Source organism: Perognathus longimembris, chromosome 10, assembly GCF_023159225.1.
Source record: "Perognathus longimembris pacificus isolate PPM17 chromosome 10, ASM2315922v1, whole genome shotgun sequence".
Classification (NCBI taxonomy): Eukaryota; Metazoa; Chordata; class Mammalia; order Rodentia; family Heteromyidae; genus Perognathus; species Perognathus longimembris.
The window spans coordinates 2,755,875-2,781,448 of NC_063170.1; the positions used below are offsets into that span (position 1 = coordinate 2,755,875).

Consider the following 25,574-nt stretch of genomic DNA (forward strand, 5'->3'; position numbering starts at 1 on the left):
GTCAGATTTTATGTGGACCGGCCTGTCGGTTTTTAAAACCGGGCTTTAGGTTTTAGCTTTGGGGTGGGGCTGAGGCTCGGAAGGCGCGCAGTCCATGAAAGCACCCCGGCTGCGTGTCAGGGTGGAGGGAGCCCGCAAAGGCGGTGGCTGTCCCTCCTGCGCCTCCCGCTGGCACACACGTGTGCACAGATGAGTTTATTAGTAAAAACGATGGTGATTTAATAAATAGCATGATTGCGTATGTACAGGTCCTCCTCGTGTGTCCCGGGTGGGGCGGGTGACGGGCAGATGTGGCCCCCGGAGGATCATCACCGGGGTCCCAGGAGGGCAGAGGGAGCCCACGTCCTGAGGCGCCCTGCCCCAAGCGAGCGCCTGGAAGCCGGGCGTGCGGGAGCCCCGGGGCCCCTGGTGCTTCGGAGCCGAGCGGGCTCAGGGCTGCGGCTGGCGGGCGGGCCCCGCGTCCTCCGGGCGCACCAGGCCCTTGGCCGGTGTACAGTGCCGTTCACAGAGCTTCAGCAGCTCCGAGAAAATGAAGACGGACGAGGCCAGGCCTGTTAAGAGCAGCAGATCTGCCAAAGAGAAGCGAGTCAGAGAGCCGGCGCCGCCCCGCGCCACTCCCCCCGCCCCCCCGCACCACTTCCCCCCTCCCCTCCCCGCGGTCACCCAGCCCATGGCTCCCCCCCCCCCCCGCCACAATCACCCAGCCCATGCCCCCCCCCCCGCCACGGTCACCCAGCCCCTGGCCACCCACCCCTGCTGCCACTCCCCCCCTGTGGTCACCCACCCCAGCACCGGCTCCACCTCCTCCGCCACCTGCGTGCTCGGGGTCTGTGCGGGGTCCTGCTCACCTCCGAGCGTCTCTTTATAGCCAGGACCGCCCCAGCCCCTCCCGGCTCCCACCTCGGTCCTCGCACTCAGTGGAGCCACAGCTCTGAGGCTCGGCTCCCTCTCCCGGGCCCCTGGCACTCCTGAGGCTCGGCTCCCTCTCCCTCTCCTGAGGCTCGGCTCCCTCTCCCTCTCCCAGGCCCCTGGCACTCCTGAGGCTCGGCTCCCTCTCCCTCTCCCAGGCCCCTGGCACTCCTGAGGCTCGGCTCCCTCTCCCTCTCCCGGGCCCCTGGCCCTTCTGAGGCTCGGCTCCCTCTCCCAGGCCCCTGGCCCTTCTGAGGCTCGGCTCCCTCTCCCGGGCCCCTGGCACTGGTGGGGCTTCTTGCTGGGCCTCCTTTGTGCGCGGTCCCCTCCTGTCACCTCCTGGAGACTCAGCGTAGCAGATGCTCTGCGGCCCGGCCCGTGTGCTGTGGCCCGCGGCTCTGCCCCCAGCCAGCGGGCAGCACCCAGGGGCCCGGGGGGCTGTGCAGGCCGCACCCCACTCACCAAGTGCCCCCAGGCCCTCCGTCTGGAACACCTTCTGCAGGGGAGGGACATAGATCACGGCCAGCTGCCCCAGAATCGAGCCCAGCACCGAGTAGAGAAACATGCGGTTCCGCAGGAAACCCAGCTCAAAAATCAACTTGGTCTGCGGGAGGAGGTGGGAGGCGGCGTGGGTGTGGCTGGGACCCTCCCCCCAGGTGGGTCAGCCAGGGGCCCCTGGAGGCCCCGTGGGGCTGTGTGTCCCTGCTCTGGGCCGCCCCATGCCTGCCTGTGGAGTGGAGGTCCTTGGGTTTGGGGACTGGACGGCGCCCTGGCCGGATGATGAACGATGGGCCCCCCGCTCTGCCCAGCCCTGCACCTCCCTCTCTGCGGCTTTAGCAGAGGGGCGCGCGGAAAGGCCACAGCCCGTGCTGGCTGTGAGGGGCCCTGACGGCAGCCCGGCTCACCTGAGACCGGCAGCTCAAGGCATTGAAGAGATCGAAAAACACGAAGCAGGTGAAGGTCATGGTGGTGGTGCGTGGGGTGCTGGCCTTGTCCTCGGGCATCTGCAAGACAGGTGGTGGCTGGCCGTGGCGGACGGGGGACCCCGCGACCCGATCCTGCTCTTAGGGGTGGGGCCGCCAAGCTGGCCATTCCGGGGGGGCAGTGCCCCTCCCTGAGCCCATCGAGCAGAACTGGCCCGCACTGTCCAGAGCACTTGGCTCTGAGAGGGGCCCCATGCTGGGGAGCCCGGCTGGAGGGAGCCGTCTCGGGGAGGAACTTTCTGGGCCACTCCGGCCTCTGCCTCTTGTCCAGGCTGGGTCCTGCCTGTCCCACGGGGTTCAAGTGCCGGGCAGTGCCAGGCTGTGAGTTGAAAACCTGAAAGCAGGGTCCTGGGGTCCGGCGTAGGGGGCTCTGGAGCTCGGCGCTTCTCACCCAGGGCCCCTCCCTGAGGGCCGCGGGGTTGGCCCAGGCGATACCAGGCAGTGGCCGCCCTCGTGGGCGGCTGAGGAGGCCGGGAAGGCCCGGCTGCGCGGGGCTGAGGAGCGGGGGGGGGGGGGGCGGTCATGGGCGGGAGCGTCCTGTCTCCACCTCTTTCCAGAAGATGAACAGCGTCCCGCTGATGATGGTGGCGGCGGACATGAGGACCCTCAGGACCAGGGCCCGGCTCAGGATGGTGTCCTGCACGCTGCGTGGCGGCTGGCCCAGTGCGGCTCTGTCGACGGGCTCCACCCCCAAGCTGTCCAGAGAGACAAGCGGCCGATGCAGGATACCCCCCAGCCCCCCCCCGGCCTGCACCCACACAGGACAACCCCTCCCCCCCGGCCTGCACCCCACCCAGGACACCCCCCGGCCTGCACCCCACCCAGGACACCCCCCGGCCTGCACCCCACCCAGAACACCCCCCGGCCTGCACCCCACCCAGGACACCCCCGGCCTGCACCCCACCCAGGACACCCCCCGGCCTGCACCCCACCCAGAACACCCCCCGGCCTCCACCCCACCCAGGACCCCCCCGGCCTGCACCCCACCCAGGACACCCCCCAGCCTGCACCCCACCCAGGACACCCCCCAGCCTCCACCCCACCCAGGACCCCCCCAGCCTGCACCCCACCCAGGACACCCCCTCCCCTCCCGGCCTGCACCCCACCCAGGACACCCCCTCCCCTCCCGGCCTGCACCCCACCCAGGACACCCCCTCCCTTCCGGCCTGCACCCCACACAGGACACCCCCTTCCCAGCCTGCACCCCACCCAGGACACCCCCCGGCCTGCACCCCACCCAGGACACCCCCTGGCCTGCACCCCACCCAGGACACCCCCAGCCTCCACCCCACCCAGGACCCCCCCAGCCTGCACCCCACCCAGGACACCCCCTCTCCCCAGCCTGTACCCCACCCAGGACACCGCCTCCCCCCGGCCTGTACCCCACCCAGGACACCCCATCCCTTCCGGCCTGCACCCCACCCAGGACACCCCCTCCTGGCTTGCACCCCACCCAGGACACCCCCTCCCTCCCGGCCTGCACCCCACCCAGGACACCCCCTCCCGGCCTGCACCCCACACAGGACACCCCCTCCCTCCCGGCCTGCACCCCACCCAGGACACCCCCCAGCCTGCACCCCACCCAGGACACCCCCCAGCCTGCACCCCACCCAGGACACCCCCCAGCCTGCACCCCACCCAGGACACCCCCTCCCCTCCTGGCCTGCACCCCACCCAGGACACCCCCCCCCCCCGGCCTGCACCCCACAAGCCAGGCCCTGAGACACAGTCACTTCCTGTCACCAGGGGGAGCTGAGAGCAAGGCCTGGTTCCATGGCCCCCGGCTCTGCCCTCCATGGGTTCCCGCAGGGGCTGAGACTTAACTTCCTGCCCAGTCTGAGGCCCTGAGTTCAAGCCCCAGTACCAGCGCACTCACAACAATCTCCCTCCAGCTCCCCCAGGGAGAAATGGAGCAGCGTGCGGGGCCGCGTGTGGGCGGCGGGTAGAGGAATCGGGGCTCCTGGAGGTGGTGAGCCCACCGCAGAGCTCCAGGCATGCGTTCTAGGCTGGGGGGGGCGGGGGGTTCCAGCCGCGTCTTCCCCTGCACCCCCCGACGTGTGGCACACTCGGCCGCAGGGGGCCGGCGTGGGGGGCCGGGCTGTCCCGCCTCACCTCTGCGCCGGGGGCCCATCCATGATGATGTTCACCCACAGGATCTGCATGGCGTTCAGGGGGCTGGGCAGCTCGCACACCGTGGACAGGGCGATGAGGCTCAAGGCCGAAATGCTCCTGGGGGGCCCGGCGGCAGGCACGCGGCTGTCAGCGCCCGCCCGCCACGCCAGTGCCCGCCACACAGCACCCGCCACGCCAGTGCCCGCCACGCCAGTGCCTGCCACACAGTGCCCGCCACGTCAGCGCCTGCCACGCCAGTGCCCGCCACACAGCGCCCACCACACAGCGCCCGCCACGCCAGTGCCCACCACACAACGCCCGCCACGCCAGTGCCCGCCACACAGCGCCCGCCATGCCAGTGCCCGCCACACAGCGCCCGCCACACAGCGCCCGCCACGCCAGTGCCCGCCACACAGCGCCTGCCACACACAGCGCCCGCCCGCCACGCCAGTGCCCGCCACACAGCACCCGCCACGCCAGTGCCCGCCACGCCAGTGCCTGCCACACAGTGCCCGCCACGTCAGCGCCTGCCACGCCAGTGCCCGCCACACAGCGCCCACCACACAGCGCCCGCCACGCCAGTGCCCACCACACAACGCCCGCCACGCCAGTGCCCGCCACACAGCGCCCGCCATGCCAGTGCCCGCCACACAGCGCCCGCCACACAGCGCCCGCCACGCCAGTGCCCGCCACACAGCGCCTGCCACACAGCGCCCGCCACACACAGTGCCCACCACACACAGTGCCCACCACACAGTGCGCCCACCACGCCAGCGCCCGCCACACAATGCCCGCCACACACAGTGCCCGCCACGCCAATGCCCACCACGCCAGCGCCCGCCACACAATGCCCGCCACACACAGTGCCCGCCACGCCAATGCCCACCACGCCAGTGCCCGCCACGCACAGCACCCCCCACAGGGGAAATGCCGGCTGCCACTCACGTGCTCAGCTGGAAGCGGACAAAGTTCTTGATGTTGTGGAAAATCCCCTTGCCTTCCTCCACCGCGTCCCTGCGACACGGAAGGGAGGGCACGGTGACCCTGCCGGCTCTCCTGGGCACACGTCCGCCCAGAGGCACCCTGACAGTGCCCAGCAGCCCCCCACCCCGTGGGGAATGTCCGCGTGACACCTCCGCGACACTGCAAACTCGGGGACCCCAGCCCTGGCCAGGAGCTGAGCGTGACCGCAGCGTACCTGTACCTGTACCTGTGTGGCGGTGGGAGGGCGCCTGGAGCCACGCCCACCCGGAGCCACGCCCACCCAGAGCCACGCCCACCGGGGCGCGAGGGGCGTGGCCAAGGTCCCCCGGCCAAGCTGCCCACCTGAACTGCAAAGGCACTGGCGGAGCTGCGCTCTCACTGTGCCCAGGCAGAAAAACCGACTTGCCCCCATCTCAACGGAACGGCCCGGTGTGGTGGCTCAGACCCGCAGCCCTGGTTTCCGTGGGAAGCCAGAGGAGGAGGACCGTGGTCCTGGTGCACACCCGGGAGGGCACCGAGACCCACCACCCCAGACGGCCAGCGCCCAGGGGAGGCCGAGGCCCCGCAGTGAGACCACCGCCCCGCGGGCAGGAGCCCCGAGGCCCACGCCGGGGCCGCCCCAGACCCCCAGACGGTGAGTGTGCGTGTGCCCGTCCTGGGCGTGATCCTCGCCGCCGGGCCTCAGAGCTGGGCGGGGGCTCCTGGCACCGCCCCTCCCCCGCCACCCCCTCCCCCGCCGCTCACATGACCGCGGAGAAGTCGTCGTCCAGCAGCACCATGTCGGCGGCCTCCTTGCTGACGTCCGTCCCGGTCTGCCCCATGGCGATCCCGATGTCCGCGGACTTCAGGGCCACCGCGTCGTTCACGCCGTCGCCCGTCATGGCCACCACCGCCCCGGACTCCTGCAGGGCCTGTGGGAAGGGCAAGGGGCCCCTTCTAGAACCTTCCCCCCCAGGTCAGGCAGCGAAGCAGGCGGTGGGAGCCCCCCCCCCCCAACTCGGACAGTGCTGTCGCCATGAACAAGCAACGAACAGCCCACAGGCGGAGCGCGGGGCCGCCGCCCCTGCTGCTTTCCTTCCGGAACAACCCACGTAGGAATTCAGGTGTATAGCACCCCAACCAGAGCCCCGCAGCAGCCCCTAAAACCACCGAAGAGGACAAAACACCACCACCAAAGTCCTGCGGGACAAAGGCTAACCGCGTGAGAAGAACCACGCGCATGGGCGAGGCTTTTGGTGGGAGTGGGATTTGAACTCAGGGCCCTGTGCTTGCTGGCTGCACGCTCTACTGCTGAGCCCAGCCCCCTGAGCGTGCACTGTTTGTGAGCTAAGGGCCTCGTGTGCGTGCCCGAGCCAGCCTTGACCGCAACTCTATGGATACTCCTGCTGTGGCTGGGTGATGGGTGCGCATTATCGTGCCCGGCTTTTCAGTGGTTGAGGTGGCGTCTCCTGACCCACCGGAGGGGACATTTCCCAGCATTCCCTGGGAACTCTGGCGGGGTGACCTGCGCAGTGGCTTAGGCCCACCCGTCACCCCCCACCCCCCCAGAGTGTCCCCCAGGGACGGTGCGCTCCGGGGGCCGCGTGGCCCCGCCCGGCCTGGCGTACCTTTATGATTTTGACCTTGTGCTTGGGGCTGGTCCTGTAGAACACAGACACCTGCGGTGGCAGAGGGCAGCGTCAGCGGATGGGGGGGCCAGGTGCCCCCCGAGTCCCACGAGGACCCACCTGCGGCACGCGGGCGGCCAGCGCGCCCCGCTCGGTGCTCTCCACCTCCTCGCCGGACATGGCCTTCAGCCGCCCGTTGCACAGGCCGACGGTCCTCCCTGCCGGGCGGTGGGTACTGAGGCCGCCCCAGCATGCCGCGGGCCCCGACCCCACCCCCGCCCCGCCGCCCACGCCCGCCCCGCCACGAGCCATCGCCGTCCCAGAGAACCGCGGGAACGCCGGGGCGGGGCGGGCCGCGCCCCTGTGGCCCCCCTGCACTCGAAAGCGGGGGAACGGAGTGGGCGGTGACCTTCCCCGAGGTCATTCGTATACAGTGACCTTCCCCGGGGTGGTCGGGACGCAGTGACCTTCCCCGGGGTGGTCGGGAAGCGGTGGCCTTCCCCGGGGTCATTGGGAAGCGGTGACCTTCCCCGGGGTCATTGGGAAGCGGTGACCTTCCCCGGGGTGGTCGGGAAGCCGTGACCTTCCCCGAGGTCGTTGGGAAGCGGTGACCTTCCCCGGGGTGGTCGGGAAGCCGTGACCTTCCCCGGGGTCATTGGGAAGCGGTGGCCTTCCCCGGGGTCGTCGGGCTGTCCGTGGCAGCGCGCAGGCTCTGATCGGAAGCCCGTGGCCGCGTCCTGGCGCGGCGGGGCGGCCAACGAGCCAGCGAGGCGAAGGGGGGGTGTCCCGGCCCTCACCCCATTACCTACGGCCAAGGCCGTCTCCAGGGCGTCCCCGGTCACCATCTTCACCGACACGCCGGAGGCCGAGAGCAGGCGGATGGCGTCCCGCACGCCGGCCCGCGGGGGGTCGATGATGCCCACCAGGCCCAGGAACGTCAGCCGCCCCAGCTCGGGCCCCGAGGCCAGGGCCAGCACTGCGGGACGAGCCCCGCGCGCGTCACCACGGGCGGGGGGGGGGCCGCGTCTGCTCCCCGGCCGGCCCCCCTCCCCCGCCCCGCCCCTGTCTGCGAGTGGGGGGCGGGGAGGGGCCGTGGCCCGCAGCCCGCCGCGTCACGTGCCCTCCGCCGCCCGGTACTGACCCCGCAGCCCCCGCGACCCCATCCGCGTCTCCTCCTGCAGCCAGAGCGCCTGCTGCTGGGGCGTCAGGGGCAGGGAGAGCCCCCCGTGGTTGTAGAGGCTGCAGTGGCGGATCACCTCCTCGAAGGCGCCCTTCATGAAGTACACGTCCTCCCCGTCCTGCCGGAGGACCAGGGAGTGGGCTCGGGCGACCCCGCAGGCCCCGGAACGGCCCGGAGGGGGAGCCCGCCCGCCTCGGGGTCCCCAGGAGACTTGGGTACTTGGGGCTCCCACTGGGAAGCGTGTGCGCGTGTGCGTGCGCGTGCGTGTGCGTGTGTGCGCGTGTGCGTGTGTGTGCGCACGCTTGCTGGTATCTGGGGCTTGAACTCAGGCCCCCGGTGCCACTGCTTAGCTTTTTCACTCAAGGCTGGCGCTCTACCACTGGAACAGCAGCTCCACTCCGGGTGTTGGCTGGGTAGAGACGGGCGCCTTATCTCCTTTCTGCCCGGGCTGGCTTTGAACCGCGATCCCGAGACCCCTCTTCTGCTGAGCGGTGAGGATTCCGGGCGGGAGCCGGCCGCGCCAGGCTCCCTGAGCGCCTCTGACACAGGAGGAGGGCGGGGGGGGGGGGGGGGCCTGGAGCTCCGCGTCTCTATCCAGTTCCTGACACGGGGGGCGGACCCCTCCCGAGGAGCCCCGGGGGAGCAGGACGCCCCGCCCCCTCTGTCCGCGGCCCCTGGGGTCCGGGGCGCGGCGTACCTCGCTCTTGAGGCTGCACCTCACCGCCATCCACCGCTGCTCGGAGCTGAAGGGGATCTCGTCCCTTCGGACGTACAGGTCTCTGACGTGGCTCAGGTCCATCTAGGGGAAAGTCGGGGGGCCCCCAGGCCCGCGCGGGCAGAGGTGAGGCCGGGCCCCTTCTCCGTCGTTTAAAACACCGCGGAGGAGAGACGGCAGCCGGTGTCCTGAGCCACTGGGGGGGGGGGGTGAGCGGCCCGGGGCGCTTCTGTGCGCGGCGTGGGGGGGGGGGATCCAGAGGACCTCGCGGGGCTCCCGTCCCGCCCCGTCCCCCGGCGGCGGCCTGGGCTGAGCTTCCGGGTTTCTCTGGGGATCCTTCCGGGAGGATTCAGAGACCCCGGGGCCCCCGAGACCACCCAGCGCCCCGGCCCCCCGGTGCCGCCACCCACCTTCATGGCCAGCGCGAGCAGGGCGCCGTCGGTGGGCCGGCCCATCACCGCGCTCTTCCCCACGACGGCGTTGTTGGCCACGCAGCCGGCCTGCAGGGAGCGGTTTTGTGAGCGGCCCCGGGCTGGGCCCCCCGGGACCCCGCAGGGCCGCCCCGCCGCGTGGCCGTTTACACGTGAGCCCAGCTCCCCCCCACCCCCCGGGTGTGCAGAGCAGGCTCATGGGGGCAGGGCCGGGGCTCATGGGGGCAGGGCTGGGGCCCGGGTGACCCCAGCCGGTGCCCCGGGCCCCCGGCTGGAGAGAAGCCGCACCCCACCCCAGGGCCCCCCGGGGGGGGGCGCCCCGCTCACCTCCACCAGCCGCCCCACGGAGACGTTGGCAAACTCCTTGACGACCTCCTTGGTGGGGAGGAGGCACACGGTGCCGGTGCCGTTGTACCCGACGCCGCTGACCTGCGGGGCGCGGGGGGCCGTCACCCCGGGGCCCGCGGTGCTCCCGTGGCCGTCTCCCTCCCCGTCCCGGAGACTCGGGGCCGGCGCGGGAACTCGCCCCCGACGCCGCTCACCCACGGCTCGGGGGCCGGTGGTGGCCGTGCACACGGGGAGCCCATCCCCGCACACACGCGGGGAGAGAAGGTTCTAGAGCATGCCCGGTGTGCGTTTCCTCGCAGCGCTGCGGCGTGCGCACGTAGCCCCGCCGTCTGCAAAGCCCCGTCGAGGCGCACAGTGGTCCCCCGGCCCCCGAGGCCCAGGGTGACCGCAGGTGCACGGACGCCCCTGTGTGCGCCATGACGGCCCTGTGGTAGCGGGGTCCCCGTCACCCCAGCTACTCGGGGGGCTGAGCTCTGAGGACCGCGGTTCCAAGCCAGCCCGGGCAGCATCGTCCGCGGGCCTCTGCTCTCCAGTGAACTGCCCCAAAGCCGGGAGCGGAGGCGTGGCTCACGCGGGGGAGCGCTAGCTCAGAGACAGTGCCCAGGCCCTGAGTTCAAGCCCTGGTACACACACACACACACACACGCACACACACGCACACACACGCACCGCCGCCACAAACAAGGACAAAAGCCACGTGATTTAAAACAAAAGGAAGACGCACCCGAGGCGGGCAGCAACTCCCGCCGCCCTTCTGAAGCACAGAGGCGGTCCCACAGCCCAGCGTCTCCTCCCACCATGTTCTAGAAGATTCCGCGGGCCCCCCGTCATGGGGCACACCGGGGTCTCACAGACCGCACTCACCTCGGCCTGCAGCCCGTCGGAGGTGACCAGCTGGGTCACCGTCATCTCGTTGGCCGTCAGGGTCCCCGTCTTATCTGAGCAGATGACGTTACAGCAACCTGGCCCCGTCAGACGTGCGTTCGCAGAAAGACGAGGTGACGCGTCGGAGCTGGACGTGCCGGCCGCCCCGGCCCCCCCTCCCCCAGGCCGTCCAGGTCGTCCAGCCCGCGGGGGCCGCCCCGGCCCCCCGCCCCGCCCGCGGGGCCTCACCCAGGGTCTCCACGATGGGCAGCTTCTTCACCATCACCCGCTTCTTGGCCATCCGCAGCACACCCAGGACCAGCGTCACGGTGACCACGATGGGCAGGCCCTCGGGAATGGCCGCCACCGCCAGGCTGGGTGGGGAAGTCAGCCGCGTGGGCGCCCCCAGGCCCCCCGCAGACCCCGCGTCCCCCGCGGCGTGCGTGTCCTCCCGCACCCCTGCCCCGACCCGCGCCCGGCCCGCCCTCGGCGCCTCAGCCCGCAGGTGCCGCCGGGGCTGCTTTTCCTCCCGACGGCCTCCTGTCGTGAGCGAGAGGACGGGGAGGGCGTGGGAAGCGTGGCCGGGCGGCGGCCCTCGGGAGGATCACGGTTGGAGGCCGGCCCGGGCACCGCGTTAGAGGGACCTCATTTCAACAAGCCGGGCAGGGCGGCGTGTGCCTAGAATCCTACTACGTGGGGTGCCGCGCGTCGGTGCCCTTCCTGGCTGGGCACGGCCCACGCAAATGCCCACTCGGCCACCCGGACGGTGGCAGCACCCACCCAGCGCGACGAGGCCTCCCAGACACAAAGCCACCGGCGGACTCTGATTTTTAAAAATGGGAACAGTTGACCTAAAGCCTGCCCCCCTCCCTCCCTCTGCGTCTCCCGTTGCGAGCACTCGGGCGGCGGTGTCTGCCAGAGGGACGCGGGGGGGGGGGGGGGGGACGGAGGTGGGGTGAGGCCCGGCACAGGGCAGGGCCTTCCCTGCGTCGGGGACCCGCAGGCGACGCGGCCGGGGGTGCTCGCTCAGCCACCTCGTGCGGGGAGACCGAGTCACCGGGATCCCGAAGCCACCACTCCTTGGCGACCCACCAAGAGAGGCCGCCCGCATGTGAAAGAGGACGGCCACCTCAGCATCGAAAGCTTGCGCTCTAAGAAGATGGCGCAAGAAGACCGGTATCTCAACCTACACGCTAAGAATGGCCACCGCCATGGGGGCTCGGGCCGGGAATCCCAGAGGAATGGAGATCTAAGAGGACCCAAGTTCACCACGGGCCCGGGGAAGAAAGCTAGGGAGACTCCATCTCCACCGACGAGCCAGGCGCGGTGAGTCCTGCCTGTCATCCCAGCGGCGAGACCGGCGCAGGTGAAAGGGCAGAGGCCCAGGCTGGCTACGGCAAAAAGGGAAACCCTATCTCAAAAAACCAGAAGAACAAAAAAGGGCTGAGGGTCTGGCTCAAGCGGCAGAGCACCTGTCTAGGGGGTTTAAGAACCCGCCTTCAACCCAGTACCGCCCCAAAACAAACTAAGTGAAATAAGAAAAACAAGTGTAGAAGGTAAGAAAGATAGTCTATGAATGGCAGCCCTTTGTCCAGGGACAATGGGCCATTCAGGACGCCTTACGTAAACCAAGATGACTGAATTTGGCCAAGGGGTGGTGCCTGGTTTCCACGGTGATGGCCAGAAAGCCTCCTCGGGTTTATGACCGGGATGGGCAAATATTTGCGGAGGGTTAGGACGGGTCCCCCCCACCTAGGGGAGGGTGCTTGGAGATGTTCCTAATAACAAAGAATTAATCCCCAACTAATAAAGATTAGAACGACCAGGAAAAGGCGTGTTCTTTAATCCTCTAAATCCACTCGCTCACCGTAAGGAATTAGGGGAGAGGTTTTCTTTGGTGTGGTGGGGTGTGTGTGTGTGTGTGTGTGTGTGCGCGTGTGTGTGTGTGCGCGTGTGTGTGTGTCTTGGGGCTTGCACTCTGGCCCTGAGCTTTTGTGCTCAAGGCTAACGCTCTACCATCGGAGCCACTTCTGACTTCTTGTGGTGAATTGGAGATGAGAGTCTCACAGCCTTTGCCGCCGGGGCTGGCTTTGAACTGAGATCCTCAGAGCCTCAGCCTCTCAAGTAGCTAGGATGACAGGTGTGGGCCACCGGCGCCGGGCATTGGTGTCCACGATCGCGCACAGACACCTGGGAACCGGAGCCGCGACCGAATTTCCCCTCCCGCCACAGTGGCCACAGGTCGCGATGACTGATAGCCCTGGGGTGGGGGGGGGTCTTAGCACGGGGACTTTTCTAGAAAGGCTTAACAGCCGTGCTGGACTCCTTTCTGGGGGCTTTCGGGCGTGCTGGCTCCCCCCTCCCCCACCTCCACACCTCTGTGCCGGAGCACACTCTTGGGGGTGTCAAAACCCGACGACGAGAGCTGTCTCCCCAAACGATGTCAGTGAGTCACGCCACGTCCCCAGCACAACCTACCACTGCTCCCTCCCTCCCGCTCCCTCCTCCTGCCTCCTCTCCAGGGCAAATCTCAACACTTCTAATATGCCTCCCCTGGCCAAAGCTTAACAATCGGGAGGGGGGGGGAGCCTACATATCACACGAAGAGGGTCTGATGAAGGTGAGGACGCCGTCGCCTGTCCTGCAGAGACCAAGCCAGGTCTCGGGGGGGGGGGGGGGTGAGGGGGGGACTCGTTCCCATGTCAATCCCGCCCCAGGGCCTTGGCACCTGCCTGTCCCGCTGCGGACACCTCTGCTCGTCCCCTGAGCGGCACCTTCTCGCCCCCCCGTTCAACGAGGCATAAATGAGATGCCTGTCGAGGGTTGACCGGGTGAGAGACACCGGGAAAGTGTCATGACCGGTTCCCCAGGCCCCGGCCTGGCGGGGTTAAAGGGGAGAGCCCCCCCCCACCACCATGCCCGCTGCCCTGCGGCCCCTCGCCCTCCCCCCCATGAGCCCAGAGAAACCTCTGCTCCCTTCAGCTCTCGCTCGGGTGCTGGGGGGCCACGGGGTGGTGCCCAGCGGGGGCAGAGTCGAGGCCTGGGCCGCCGCCTGTGTGGTCTGGGCGGAGGGGGGCAGGCCGGGCGCTGGGCGTCCCCGGGGGCCCCCCCAGGCACACGCACGCCCTGGGCTCTGGCGGGGGGCTGGGGCCGGTGCCCCCTGCCGCCCCCCATGCTCTCCGTTCCAGGGGCGCCCTTACCTGACCCCGATGGTGAACATGCTGAGCAGCGGCTTCCCCTGAACCCAGCCCAGGAGCACGAGGAGGCCTGGAGGGAGAGAACGCCGCCCGTCCGTCCATCCGTCCGTCCGTCCGTCCGCAGGTCGCCGTGCCCCAGCCGGGACTGCCTTCCCCGAGGGGGGGGGGCGTCCTCAGAGCCGGCGACTGCTGCCCCGAGATGCCCAGGTGGCCGGCACCCCCTCCCTCCCCCTCCCTCCCCCTCCCCCCCCTCCTCCCGCCACACGCTGACCACCCAACAAGGCCTCACACAAGCTGAGCAGGTGCTCTACCACTCGGGGCTCCCGAGCCTGAGGGCGGGGTGCTCGTGCCCCCCAGCCCCCACCCCCAGGGCTGCCGGCTGCCGGCTTGCTGTTTCAAATGGCTCTGCCCTGCCCTCCTCGCTGCCCGGCGCTGTCCTGGAACCAGGGCGCATTTCCTGCCGCCTGGTCTCCACCGCGAGGGAGGCTGGGGGAGGCACCCCGACCCCCGAGAGCCGCCGGGGTGAAAGGCTCATTGCTAACACCAGAACACCAGCCTGCCCTGGGCCTGCCAGTACTGTGAACCAGGCCGCGAGGGAAACGCCAGGCCACAGCTGGAGAGCAGGAAGGAGCTGGCGACGGCATCTGGGCAGCCCCACAGGGATATCGAGGCACAGAGCTTCAATTCGGGGTTCTGTGCAAAGTGTTCTAAAGGCCAGGAGGCCCCAGCTAGGGCACACGCTGCTTAGAAGCACAGAACTACGGCTGTAGACACAGAACTACATTTCCCAGTCTCCTTTGCAGCCACGGGGGTCATGTGACTTCATTCTGACCAATAGAAATGGGCAGAAGTGATGACGCCACTTGGTGCTTTCCTCCAAAGCATCCACGTTCTTTCTTCCCCCCACCTGCGAGTTGAGTGGAACCCCGGCCTCCGTGGACTGGAAGGAGAAGAGCGACAACCCTGCAGGCCCCTGGGCCCAAAGCAGCCTTTGGACGGGAGCCACCCGGGAAGGAGAGCTCGGAGCAGAGCATGTGAGTTCTCACCACGGCGCGAGGGAGAAGCGAGCGTCTTCCCCGTGAGCCAGGCTGCTGCGGCTGCCTACTGGCCCGGCTCAGCCTGCACAGACCCAGGACCTTGTGTCTGACCCCAGCTCCGCCCGGTGCTCCCGGGGAGCGCTTGAGGCCGCTGATCTGGGACGGCTCCCTCGGCCCCCAGAACCCGGCAGGAAGCCGCTCCACTCACCGATGATGCCGAACGAGAAGAGGGTCAGCTGCTTGCCCAGCTTGTCCATGCTCTTCTGCAAAGGAGTCTTAGGCGTCTGCAAGGAGAGACAAGGCGAGACCCCAGCCCGGCAGCATGCCCCAGGCCTCTCTGCCTGGCTCTTTTCCAGAGAGATGCCCTTCGCTGTGCTTGAACCCGTTCTGCGTGATGACCACACGAGGCACAGATTCACTTCCTCTACCCTTGAGGTCTGTGTGTGTTTCTGTCAAGAGCTAGCCCCTTGCTGAACATCCTGAGAAATTCTGTAAATGGAAACTAGCCTTGTTTCCTGCACCCTGGGGTAGACAGGGCCGTGCCACCGGTCTGGAATTATCCCAAAGCCCGGCCTAGGTTACCTTACTTACCTCTTCTGCCTGCATCATCCTGAACACCTCTCCAAACTGAGACCTCTCCCCAGTGCCGATGACGACCCCCTGCGTTTGGAAAAGCGCAGTGTGAGCGCGGAGGCGGGGAGCTGCGCCCCGGGCCCAGGGCCCTGGCTCACCTGGCCCTTGCCACACTGCACCAGCGTCCCCATGAAGACAATGTTGCGCAGGGTGCCGAGGCCGCCGCCGCCGTCCGCCAGGGGGGCGTCTGTTTTGCTGCATGGCTCAGCTTCTCCCGTGAAACTGGATTCGTCCACCAGGAGGTCTGTGACCTGGGGGAGCGAAGGACGATGTTGGGGTCTCCTCCTCCCCAGGCGGATTTTAGCAGCCTGGAACGGCACCCAGAGCCCTGATGGATGTCCCTGACAAACCCAGACAGCCAGAATCAAAATCGTGGCATCCATGGACTCGGGGAGTCGGCAAAGCACCCCCATGGGCCCTCTTGGAAAGCTGAGAAGTTGCTGGGTGCTGGTGGAGCTGTGGCTCAAGTGGTAGAGCATCAGCTTGAGTGGAGAAAGCTAAGAGGCAATGCCCAGTCAGGCTCCAGTACCAGCATTAAAAAAAAAAAAAAAAGCTTCCAAAGCCTGTTGGAGAGACTTATGAAAATGGAAATCAAACACTGAGTTCAGAACCAGTAAGGAAGAAATCAATGCCCAAAGAGGCAAATCCTTTGCAGGTCACACACTGGGCAATGGAGGGCCAGGACTTAAGCCCCAGGGCTCCCTGCTTCCCAACATACAGTGTGATCAAGGCACCCTATTCACCTGTCTTCACCTATTACCCATCCCGCTGACCCAGCACTCCGTGTCTATGAAGCCGTTTAATCCTTACAAATACCCCCGACTTTAGACGGAAAACTGAGGCACCGAGTTCAAGGTCCCACAGCTTGGAATGGAGCCAGGGCTGAAACCCAGACTAATAATGCTCAGCCCCAAGACACAGTCAGTCACTGCCCCACGGCAGCTTGTACAGGGGATGCAAGCCTTCATTGGCTGCCCACTACCCAGACCCCGCCCTCTGCCTGGAGAGGAGGCAAACCTTCATTGGCTGCCCACCACCCAGACCCCGCCTCCTGCCTGGAGAGGAGGCAAGCCTTCATTGGCTGCCCACCACCCAGACCCTGCCCCCACCTGGAGAGGATGCAAGCCTTCATTGGCCACCCACCACCCAGACTCTGCCCACTGCCTGGTGAGCATGTGCAGAGCCACCTCTGGGCGGAGCAGTGAGAAGCCGCTTGCCCTGCTTCCCTTGCAGCTCAGATGCTTGCTGCAAGTCCTGAGGGTGGGGAGAGAATGGGGAGACCCTGGCGGGAAGTCCTGCTGTGTCCTGGATCTGAAGGGGTCGCTCACCTCTGTGAGTCGGATGTCCGCGGGGATCCGGTCTCCGATGGAGAGAGCCACAACATCTCCGGGAACCAGGTCTCGGGCGAGCATGCGCTGCAGCTTTCCGTCCCTGATGCTGCGGTGGAGGAGGGAAAGGGGGCCCCTGCTCACACCTGCTATGATGCTCTTGGGAAAACCACAGCCATGATAGTAGACACACGTTCTCTTTTCGTGGCAGCCGGCCCCTTGCATCCTTATGGGCTTATTGTTTTCAGAGTATTTATTTTGGTGGTACTGGGATTTGAACTTCCTTGTGCTTGAGTTGCAGGTGCCCTAACACTTGAGCCACGCTCCCATCTCGGTGTCACTAGTGTTTAAATTCCTGCCCCCTAACTCCCGTGTGGCCTAGGTCTCATCTGAGAGGTGAGCTGCTGTTCTAAACAGGCTGGGCCATCAGCTTTCTGGAAGCTTCTGCCAGTAGTTCTAGGCCTCTGAACGAAGCTGCAGTAAGCCATACTTCTATGCTTAGAGAATGTGCCACCAAGGTGTGTGTGTGTGTGCACAGAGCTGGCGTGGAAGTGGGGAGGCAGAGTCCCATCAGAAGGGAGGCCTCAAATCTGAGGCGCTGTGACCTCCTTTGCAGGGGACAGCAGTCGTCCTTCCAGGCCCAGGAGCCAAGCGCAATCCTCCACCGCAGGGCCCCTCGAAGTCCCTCCGCCTCCCCTTCTCCTGCCAGGCAGCTGGGGCCGGTGGCCCGGGCAGGGAAGTGCCTGTGCTCCCCAGTGGAACCCTGCTGAGGGCCGGGCCTGGCCCGCCTCGGCACCCCTCAGCCCTGCCCTGCCTCGAACACACCCGTCCTTCAGCTCTCCGGGTCTCCGAGACCTTGGCAGATGGAGCAGACTCCTTCTGCTTCCTTATGGAAGATTCTACAAGGTTCTGTGGTGTCATCCCACATTCCCTGGCCCCCACCTGCTCCAGGGAGCGTCACAGGAGCTGAGATGATTGGGGGTCCTGCTCCTGCTGTGACAGGCTAACACCCCGAGGTGTCACCGCCCCAGCCTGGGCTGGTGAGGAAGTGCCCGCACCCTGCACGTGCATGTGCACACATGCAGTGCACACACACGCACACAAGTTCCCCTCCAGTGCTGACTCTCTGTGACAGGAGACTGTGTCACTGGGGTTTTCGGGTCTCACTCCCCCGAGGCGGCCGCGGGGCATAGCTGTGTCACGTCTGAGTGAATCACGGGCCCCCCTCTAGCTGAGTGGCACGGCCATGACAGGCTGGCTAGGATGATGGCGCCCAGGTCCCCAGAGGTGGGCGGGCAGGACGGCCTGCCCCAGGCCACCGCTCCGAGCGGGATCCGTGCAGATCAGCTCTCCATCTGTCCCCCGAGCTGCTGTCAACGCCTCTGTCCCCACGCGCTGGGCTGCTGGGCCCAGCTGCCCCACACGCCCATTCCACCTAACACGACGCCACAACACTAAGGGTCCATTTCATCACTCACCAGCCACGCTTAAGTCCTGGGCAGGTACAGGTGACCCAGGAGACTGCATGACATAGGGCAGGCTCCAGGAAGTTTCTGGAATTTTCTATTGTACCCAACTGAAACATTCACACAATAACAAGGGATACTTTCCCTTGTCTTCTTCCTTGCTACCCATCTTTGGTCAGAGCTTAGTGACCGCTCCTACCAAATGGCAAAGGGTAGAGTCCAAGGGGCAAGAGATTGGCAGGCCGTTCAGCCAATGCCTGGAGACCCCCTTCCCTGGATCCCTGTGTGTGATGTCCTGTGTTGTGCCTCCTAGGCCCTTTAAGGCCTCGGGCCTGGCCTCTTCTGAGCCCCTTTGGGAACCCAGTGAGCCCTCTGGCCCTCTCCCCTCAGGGAGAACACGCAAGGGTCTGCACAGCACCGCAGAGCCATCCTACCATCCACGGCCCCTGACTTAGACACGGGTGATAACGCTGAGGCCCAGAGAGGTCGAATGGCACAGGGAAGGCCACACAGCACGCGGCGGTCAAGGCAAAGACCGGGCCTTCTGAGTCCCGGCGAGATGTGGTTTTTGAATTACGTCACAGGGATACAACCGCTGCCAAGCATCTGCCCAATTCTCCAGCCCGCCGCTCCGCCGCTAAACCAAAAAGTCCCAGGGAGGCCCCGGCATACCAGTTACACTCCGGAGGCACCAGCTTGGTCAGCTCTTCCAGAGACTTCTCCGACCTGTACTCCTGGCAGGAAACGCACCAGACGTGCTGTTCAAGGGAGGGAACCCCACCAGCGGCCCGCCATGCCCGCTTGCTCCGGCGGGGATGGGAAGGGGACCGGGAAATACGCACCTGGACGAAGGCGACGGTGACCACAATGAGGACAGCCTGCGGGGAAGCGGAGGGGAGGGTGGGGGGAGGGAGGAGGGGGGCATGAGCGCTGTCCCGTCGGGGACGCCAGCCATGCAGACCAGCGGCTCCAAAACCACCGCCTTCCTCCCCACACAGAGCGGGGCGCGGCGCCACGCACGCAAAACACCCTCCTCCCAAAGGGCAGCTGAGACCTCACACCGGCTCCGGTCACCCAGAGGCTCACCGTGGGGGCTCCCTTCTAGATTATTCTACATAGACACACTTGCACCACGGCATTGATTGTAACACAGACCTGTGTGTGTGTGTGTGTGTGTGTGTGTGTGTGTGTTGGTCCTGGAACTTGAGCTCAGGGCCTGGGTGCTGTCCCTTAGCTTTTCTGCTCTAGGCACACAGCTTCACTTCTAGGTTCTCCTGGACCTCCCCGGCCCGGCTGGCTTTGAATCGCGATCCTGGCATCTCAGCCTCCTGAGTAGCTAGAATGAGCCGTGCGCCACCAGCACCTGGCAGCCGATTAATTCTTTTTTGGTTTTGTTATGCTTTTGGCCAGTCCTTGGGCTTGGACTCAGGGCCTGAGCACTGTCCCTGGCTTCTTTTTTTGCTCAAGGCTAGCACTCTGCCACTTGAGCCACAGCGCCACTTCCAGCTTTTTCTGTATATGTGGTGCTGAGGAATCGAACCCTGGGCTTCATGTATATGAGGCGAGCACTCTACCACTAGGCCACAGTCCCAGCCCTGATGAATACTTTTTTCAAGCGAGCGGTGTTTGTGTCTGGGTAATAGATTAAGGACGATTCCTCTTTGTAACATGATCACACAGAGCCCGGGGGGGGGGGGTCCCTCTTATTCCAGGGCTTCGAGAAAAGGAATGTGCTGCCACGTTTTCTGAGCAAAGACCTCGACGCGGGCTGCGTGTCCACGGAGAGCGCCGTGGCCAGCCAGGCCCTTGGGGTGGGAGGTGGAGGAGGCGGCGGCTCGTGGCTCTTGGCGCAGCCCCGGGAAGCCTGGCCGCTCACCATGGCGATGCTGACCGCGTCCTCGTACTCCTTGGTGAGGACGCTCACCAGCGCGGAGCCCAGCAGCAGCAGGATAAGGGGGTTCTTGAACTGAAAGAGGGAAGACAGGGCGGGCGGGGGTTAATGTCACCATACAGCTCATGGCAGGGGACAGGCGGGAAGCACAGGAGCGAGCGGGGGAAGGGAGGACCTTGTCCAGAACTGGTGGCTCCGGCCGGCCATCCTAACGACTCAGGAGGCTGAGACCTGAGGATTGTGGCTGGAAGCCAGGTGGGGAAGAAAGGTCCCTGTGAGACTCATCTCCAATGAACCACTCCAACCCCCCCCCCCCAAAAAAAAAAACTGGAAATGGAGCCGTGGCTCAAAGAGGTGGTGCGCTAGCCTTGAGCAAAAGAGCTCAGGGACGGCGCCCAGGTCCCAAGTTCAAGCTCCACAACCGAAAAAGAACAAATCAGTGTACTCATTACTTGATCTATGTGACGGTAACTCCTCTGCACATCACCTTTATCATGACAATTAATAATAATAATAAAGAGTCTCACAGACTTTCCTTCCCCAGGCTGGCTTTGAGCCTTGAGTCTCCGATCTCAGTTCCCTGAGGCCCGACTGCAGGTGTGAGGTGCCGGCCGGCAGGCGTGGCACCTTCTTCTATGGGGTTCTGCCATAGTCCAGCAGCGAGCCCCTTCCTGAGAGACCCCGTCAGCCCTACAGCCCTAGTCCCCGGGAGTCTGGAACTAGAGAGGCCATGTTGTGATAAAAGCTTATTACAGCACGGATTCCAGGAAGCTTCAGGGCCCGCCAGAGCAGTGAAGCTAGGAACCGATTCTGGTGCCAGCTGCGTCGATGCAGGACACCCGTGGGGCACTGAGAAGTGGGTGATGTGCTGGGTGGGGGCCACACCGAGAATGGAGGGCAAGGCCTGGGGCCGGTCCTTCCGCCGACCAATCAGGAAGGGTCTCAGCACAGAGCCCTTCCGCCGACCAATCAGGAAGGGTCTCAGCACGGAGCCCTTCCGCCGACCAATCAGGAAGGGTCTCAGCACAGAGCCCTTCAGCCGACCAATCAGGAAGGGTCTCAGCACAGAGCCCTTCAGCCGACCAATCAGGAAGGGTCTCAGCACAGAGCCCTTCAGCCGACCAATCAGGAAGGGTCTCAGCACAGAGCCCTTCAGCCGACCAATCAGGAAGGGTCTCAGCACGGAGCCCCTCTGGCAGCCTGAGGGCGGGGCTGGGGGTGCGGAAGGCTGGGGGTTGGAGCCTCGGGTGTGTGGGAAGCTGCCCGCTCGCTTGGCCTTTCCGGCTGGCACTGGTGAATGGTCGGGTGCTGACTTCCAGACTGGCACTGACAGCCAGCGCGACGTCTATGTCTGTGTTGTCTTTCCTGTCCCTGTTGGCTTCTAGACATTTGACTTGTACGCCGTCCACTGGGTGCCAGGCCAGCGCTCGGTGCCGTTGGCTAAGGGGGTGGGGGGCCCTCGCTGCCTGGTTCAACTTCTCATCATCCCAGCCGAGTGCTGTGGCTTGGGGCTCGGTTGCTGGGTCCACACAGGATGTGCACATGCGTCAAAATTCCAGACACACGAGGGACGCCTCCACTCTTGTTAGACGTCTACGGCAACACTCGAACTTGAGAAACTCCCCGCGAGCTAGATGCCGGCGGCTCCCCCTGTCATCCCAGCTACCCAGGAGGCTGAGATCTGGGGAGCGCCCTGGGAGCCGGCCCAGACGGGAAAGCTCGAGAGACTCCCATCTCCCTATTATCCATCCAAAGCAAACCAACACAGAAGTGGAGCTGTGGTTCCAACGACAAAGCCCCAGGCTCGTGAGTGGAAAAAGCTGCGGGACCGTGCCCAGGCCTTGAGTTCAAGCTCTTAATATTGGCAAACGCACACTCGCAGAAACTGACTCGCTTTTCTCTCCAGCATTGAAAGTGAGCTGCCCATCCTGTATTTTTCTGCTGTGTCTGAAACCCTGAGGACATATGTCAGTATTTCTGTACTTCACCCCCCGCCCCCGTAAAATGGTGATTCTTGGGCGCATTGTCTACGGATGAACTTGTTCGCTAACTCACTTAGCAGCACGGCTGGCACCCAGCAAGCCGGGCGAGGCTCTGGGGGTAATGACTGCCCCACGCCTCATGGCTGCTGGGCGGCTAGCCTCCGCTTCCCGCTCCTCCTGCCGGCTCAGAGCCGCCTGGAGCGGGCGGGGAGTCCGAGTGTGCCCACTTCACACCCTAGGAGCCTGAGGTCACTCTGGGCCACCTTCCTGGCTCCTGCCTTTGAACGCACGGGACACCGCCGCGTACCTGGTCCAGGTATTTCTTCCACACGGGTTCAATGTTGTCGGCGATAAACTCGTTCCAGCCGTGGACCAGCCTGCGCTGCGTCACCGCGAACTCCGACAGTCCACGGTCCAAGTCCACCTGCAAGGGGGTGGCGGTCTCGCCTGAGTGGGCCAAGGCCGGCAAGGACCCCGCAATAGGGATCCCACCCTGCGTCCGTCTCCCTGTCCACAGAGGGCAGGGGCCGGTCCCGAGACCCAGCAGATGGGCAGAGAGAAGGAAAATGGCCCTGCCCCTGTTCTGTCTGACCTAGGAGCCCCTGAGAGCACAGCACAGCGGAGGTGGCCACCGGCCTCCCTGTTAGCCACGCCACTGGCCTCGGCAACTGCGGAAACGGGCTGGCTGCTGCTTCTTTTCCGAAAAGAACCCTGCTGGGCAGTGGTGGCTCACGCCTATAATCCTTGCTACTCAGGAGGCTGAGATCGTAGCTGGAAGCCAGCCTGGGCAGGGAAGGCTGGGAGACTCTTCCCTCCAATTAATCAGCAAAAATTGGACGTGGAGCTATGGCTCATGTGGTAGAGTGTCAGCCTTAAGCAAAAAAGCCAAGCAAGAACACGAGGCCCTGAGTTCAAGCCCCAGTAAACACACCACACACACACACAATTAAAAAAAAAAAGAGAGGACAAAATACACTAAAACCATCGCATTGTGTATAGCTGATAGACACTGAGCTCATTACACCAAGTAAGTAAAGGAAGTTTAGCATTGGTAATAAGGAAAAAGAACTTAGTTGCTCTGATTGTGACCTTGCATTTGAAAAGCCAACCAGAAAGACAGACTGACTGAGGAATCGCTCGATTGGTTCTAGAGTCTTTGCAGCAGGGAAAGAAAATTAATTTTCTAGGTAGGAAAACATGTCTAGGCAGGGGAAAAATATGTCTTTCCTCCAGACACAAATAAGCAGGCCTGCAGACAGATTTTGGATTGTTTTTCAGAGAAAATGGTGGACTTTTATTGCTAGATTTTTTTTATTTGCTTTCATAAAGGTGATGGTTCTAAGTGCACGCACACACACACACACACACTCATAAAGGTGATGGATTCTGAGTACAAACATACACACTAGTATGTTTGCTCAGTCCTCTAAGTAAAGAAAATGAAGGCCATAAAACCAGCACTGGTGGGCTGGGGATGTGGCTTAGCGGTAGGGCGCTCGCCTAGCATGCGTGAAGCCCTGGGTTTGATTCCTCAGCGCCACATACACAGAAAAGGCCGGAAGTGGCGCTGTGGCTCAAGTGGTAGAGTGCTGGCCTTGAGCAAGAAGAAGCTCAGGGACAACGCCCACATCTGGAGTTGTAGCCCCACGACTGGCAAACACACAAACAAACAACAACAAAAGCCCAGCCCCGGCCCCGGAGGGAGCTCCGTGGAAGGGGACCGGTGTGAGTCTTGTACAGGGCTGGGATTCAAATCCTCCTGAACAAAGAAAGTGTTGTGGGCTCAGTACCGGGTGGCTCCACGGAACCGGGGGTGGCCGTGCATGTGAGGTATGACCTCGTGAAGTGGCCGAGCAGCCCTCACCGGCTGGCGGGAGCCGCCGTGGATGGGAACACGCACGGACGGAACGGACACGGACGGACGGGCGCACGGGCGGCCCGGCCCTGGCCGTCCGGGTCACTCTCAGAAGGGAGCGAACCTCCTGAGGAGCCAGCGCCGCGTGGACGCGTGTGTGCGCGTGCGCGCGCGTGAGAGGCGTGGCCTTGGCCCGCCCCGGGGGCTGGCGCCACTCCGCTCTCGGTGCTGCTCCGCGCGGTATCGCAGGGTCCCGTCTGCAAAGCCTCTCACGCGGGGCGCGGGAGGGGACGCGGTGCTTACACACAGCGCTCTGGCCAGGTCCTCGGTGCGGCACTTGCACGCCTCCTTGGGGGCCAGGGCTGTGACCCCCCTTCTCCTTGTCGACGGCTTTCTGTTCCAGCGGCTCGTCAAGCTGTGGAGAGCGCGGTGGCTGGTGAGGGCTCAGTACTGAGGTCTTCCTCAGCTGCCCCCCCCCCGCCACGCCCCCCCTCCCCCGCTGCCCACCCACCAGAAGGGCAGCCGGGCCAACCGTCCCATCGCCACGGGTCGTGCGAACACTACGGCGTCTGACTTGTTTCTCACCCCTGCTCCACATCACATTCAACAGTGCTCCCCTCAGTCCCCCCCCCCCCCGCCCCCGGGGACCAGTGACCTCGCATGCGTGCACGTGCACGTGCGCGAAGATCACAGCCGACAACGCCGGGACACCCGGCTGTTCCCAGCCACGCTCCGCGTGACGCAGCTGCTTGAACAAACCTCCTGCGCGGCACCGGGGCTTGCCAGGCGGCCCGGGCCTCGGGGCCCACCCTTCTGTGACCCCGCTTGCTCACGGGGGGCCCCACCCTTCTGCGACCCCGCTTGCTCACGGGGGGCCCCACCCTTCTGCGACCCCGCTTGCTCACGGGAGCGCCTCCCGTGGACCCGAGCGGCCTGGGAGCTCAGCCGGGAGGCCGTTTCGATCACCCAGGGCACGGGGGAGCTTGGGGTTCTGTGCTGAGCGCCCCAGGCCTGGAAAGACGCCAGAGAAAACACCCGGCGCCCTCGGGAGGCGGCGACGGCGCGGGGGGGGGGGGACCTCAGAACGGGGCCCCGCTTCCTCGAAGGCCGATACCAGGAGGCGATAGCCATCTCTTCCGCTTCCAGGAGCCACGGGGAGCTGCTGTCGACCAACTTCTTCCCCGAAGGCTGGAACGGACGGCGAGTTCCTCTTCCCCTTCCTGCAGCGCCCCTGCCATCCCCCCTCCCCCTCCCCCCCCCCCCCCGCACGAGGGCCCAGGTGCCTCGTTGGCCGACAGGGGCCCAAATCGTGTCTGAGTGTGCGGCCGCGTCTCCGCGCGCCCTCGGCAGGCACAAGGCAGGGGCTAGCCGCGCCGCGCCGGGCCCCATCCGCACGCGCGTCCAGGGCTCCCCCCGCGGCACTCCCACCCTGTGCCCCATCCCCGCCCCCCCATCCCAGGCCGAGTTGGGGCTCCAGCAGCCGCCCTGCCGCCCTGGGTCCCGCCGGCTCTTTCTGGCTCTTCCTGGGGCGATTACGGCCCCCTCGAGTTTGCACGCCGCCTCCGGGATGAGCCCGCAGCACCGTGCGCGCCCCCAAACGGGACGCGGTGGCAGCTCAGCACAGAGCTTTGGCTGGACGAACCTTGAGGGAGCCTCACGACCCACCAGACCCCGGGCCCTGAGGACGCCTCGGCCGGCTCGCGAGACTCCCCGCTGGACGCCCAGGTGTGACACACAGGGCCGCTCGAAGCCACCGAAGCCCAGGGTGCTGCTCCAGAGGCCCCAGGACCGACGCCCGCCGCTGCCTGCGCCCGCAGACCCCCGGGGCCTCCCCGCGCCCCGTCCCCGGCTCACGCGCGTGGCCGCCTCCCGCACGGGCCGGGGGCCTCGCAAGGGCGGCTGCTGTCGTGCCACTCGCACGGGTGTGCACACAGAGGGCGCTCAGAAGTGCAGCGCGGAGAGGTGGGAGGCGGTGGGAAGCGGGGGCCCCCCTCCCCACGGACGGGGGGGCGGGGCATCGCGGTTGCCCCGGCAGCAGCCGTGCCCGCGAGG

General features: G+C 65.8%; 1 protein-coding gene across 1 annotated transcript; it reads right to left on the reverse strand.

Annotated features, from left to right (window-relative positions):
* Positions 1-357: 357 nt before the first annotated feature.
* On the reverse strand, positions 358-24,653 carry Atp2c2 (ATPase secretory pathway Ca2+ transporting 2). Its single transcript, XM_048355549.1, is given in 28 exon segments — positions 358-569; positions 1,372-1,513; positions 1,815-1,913; positions 2,440-2,587; positions 4,005-4,121; positions 4,950-5,018; positions 5,733-5,899; positions 6,596-6,646; positions 6,716-6,813; positions 7,401-7,571; positions 7,737-7,893; positions 8,473-8,574; positions 8,901-8,990; positions 9,249-9,350; positions 10,134-10,231; positions 10,383-10,507; positions 13,334-13,400; positions 14,576-14,651; positions 14,959-15,027; positions 15,099-15,251; positions 16,329-16,437; positions 18,467-18,528; positions 18,637-18,672; positions 19,671-19,760; positions 21,975-22,091; positions 23,826-23,894; positions 23,896-23,937; positions 24,282-24,653. Coding segments are annotated over 28 exon segments (3,138 nt in total). The 3' UTR covers positions 358-429.
* Between the last annotated feature and the right edge of the window lie 921 nt (positions 24,654-25,574).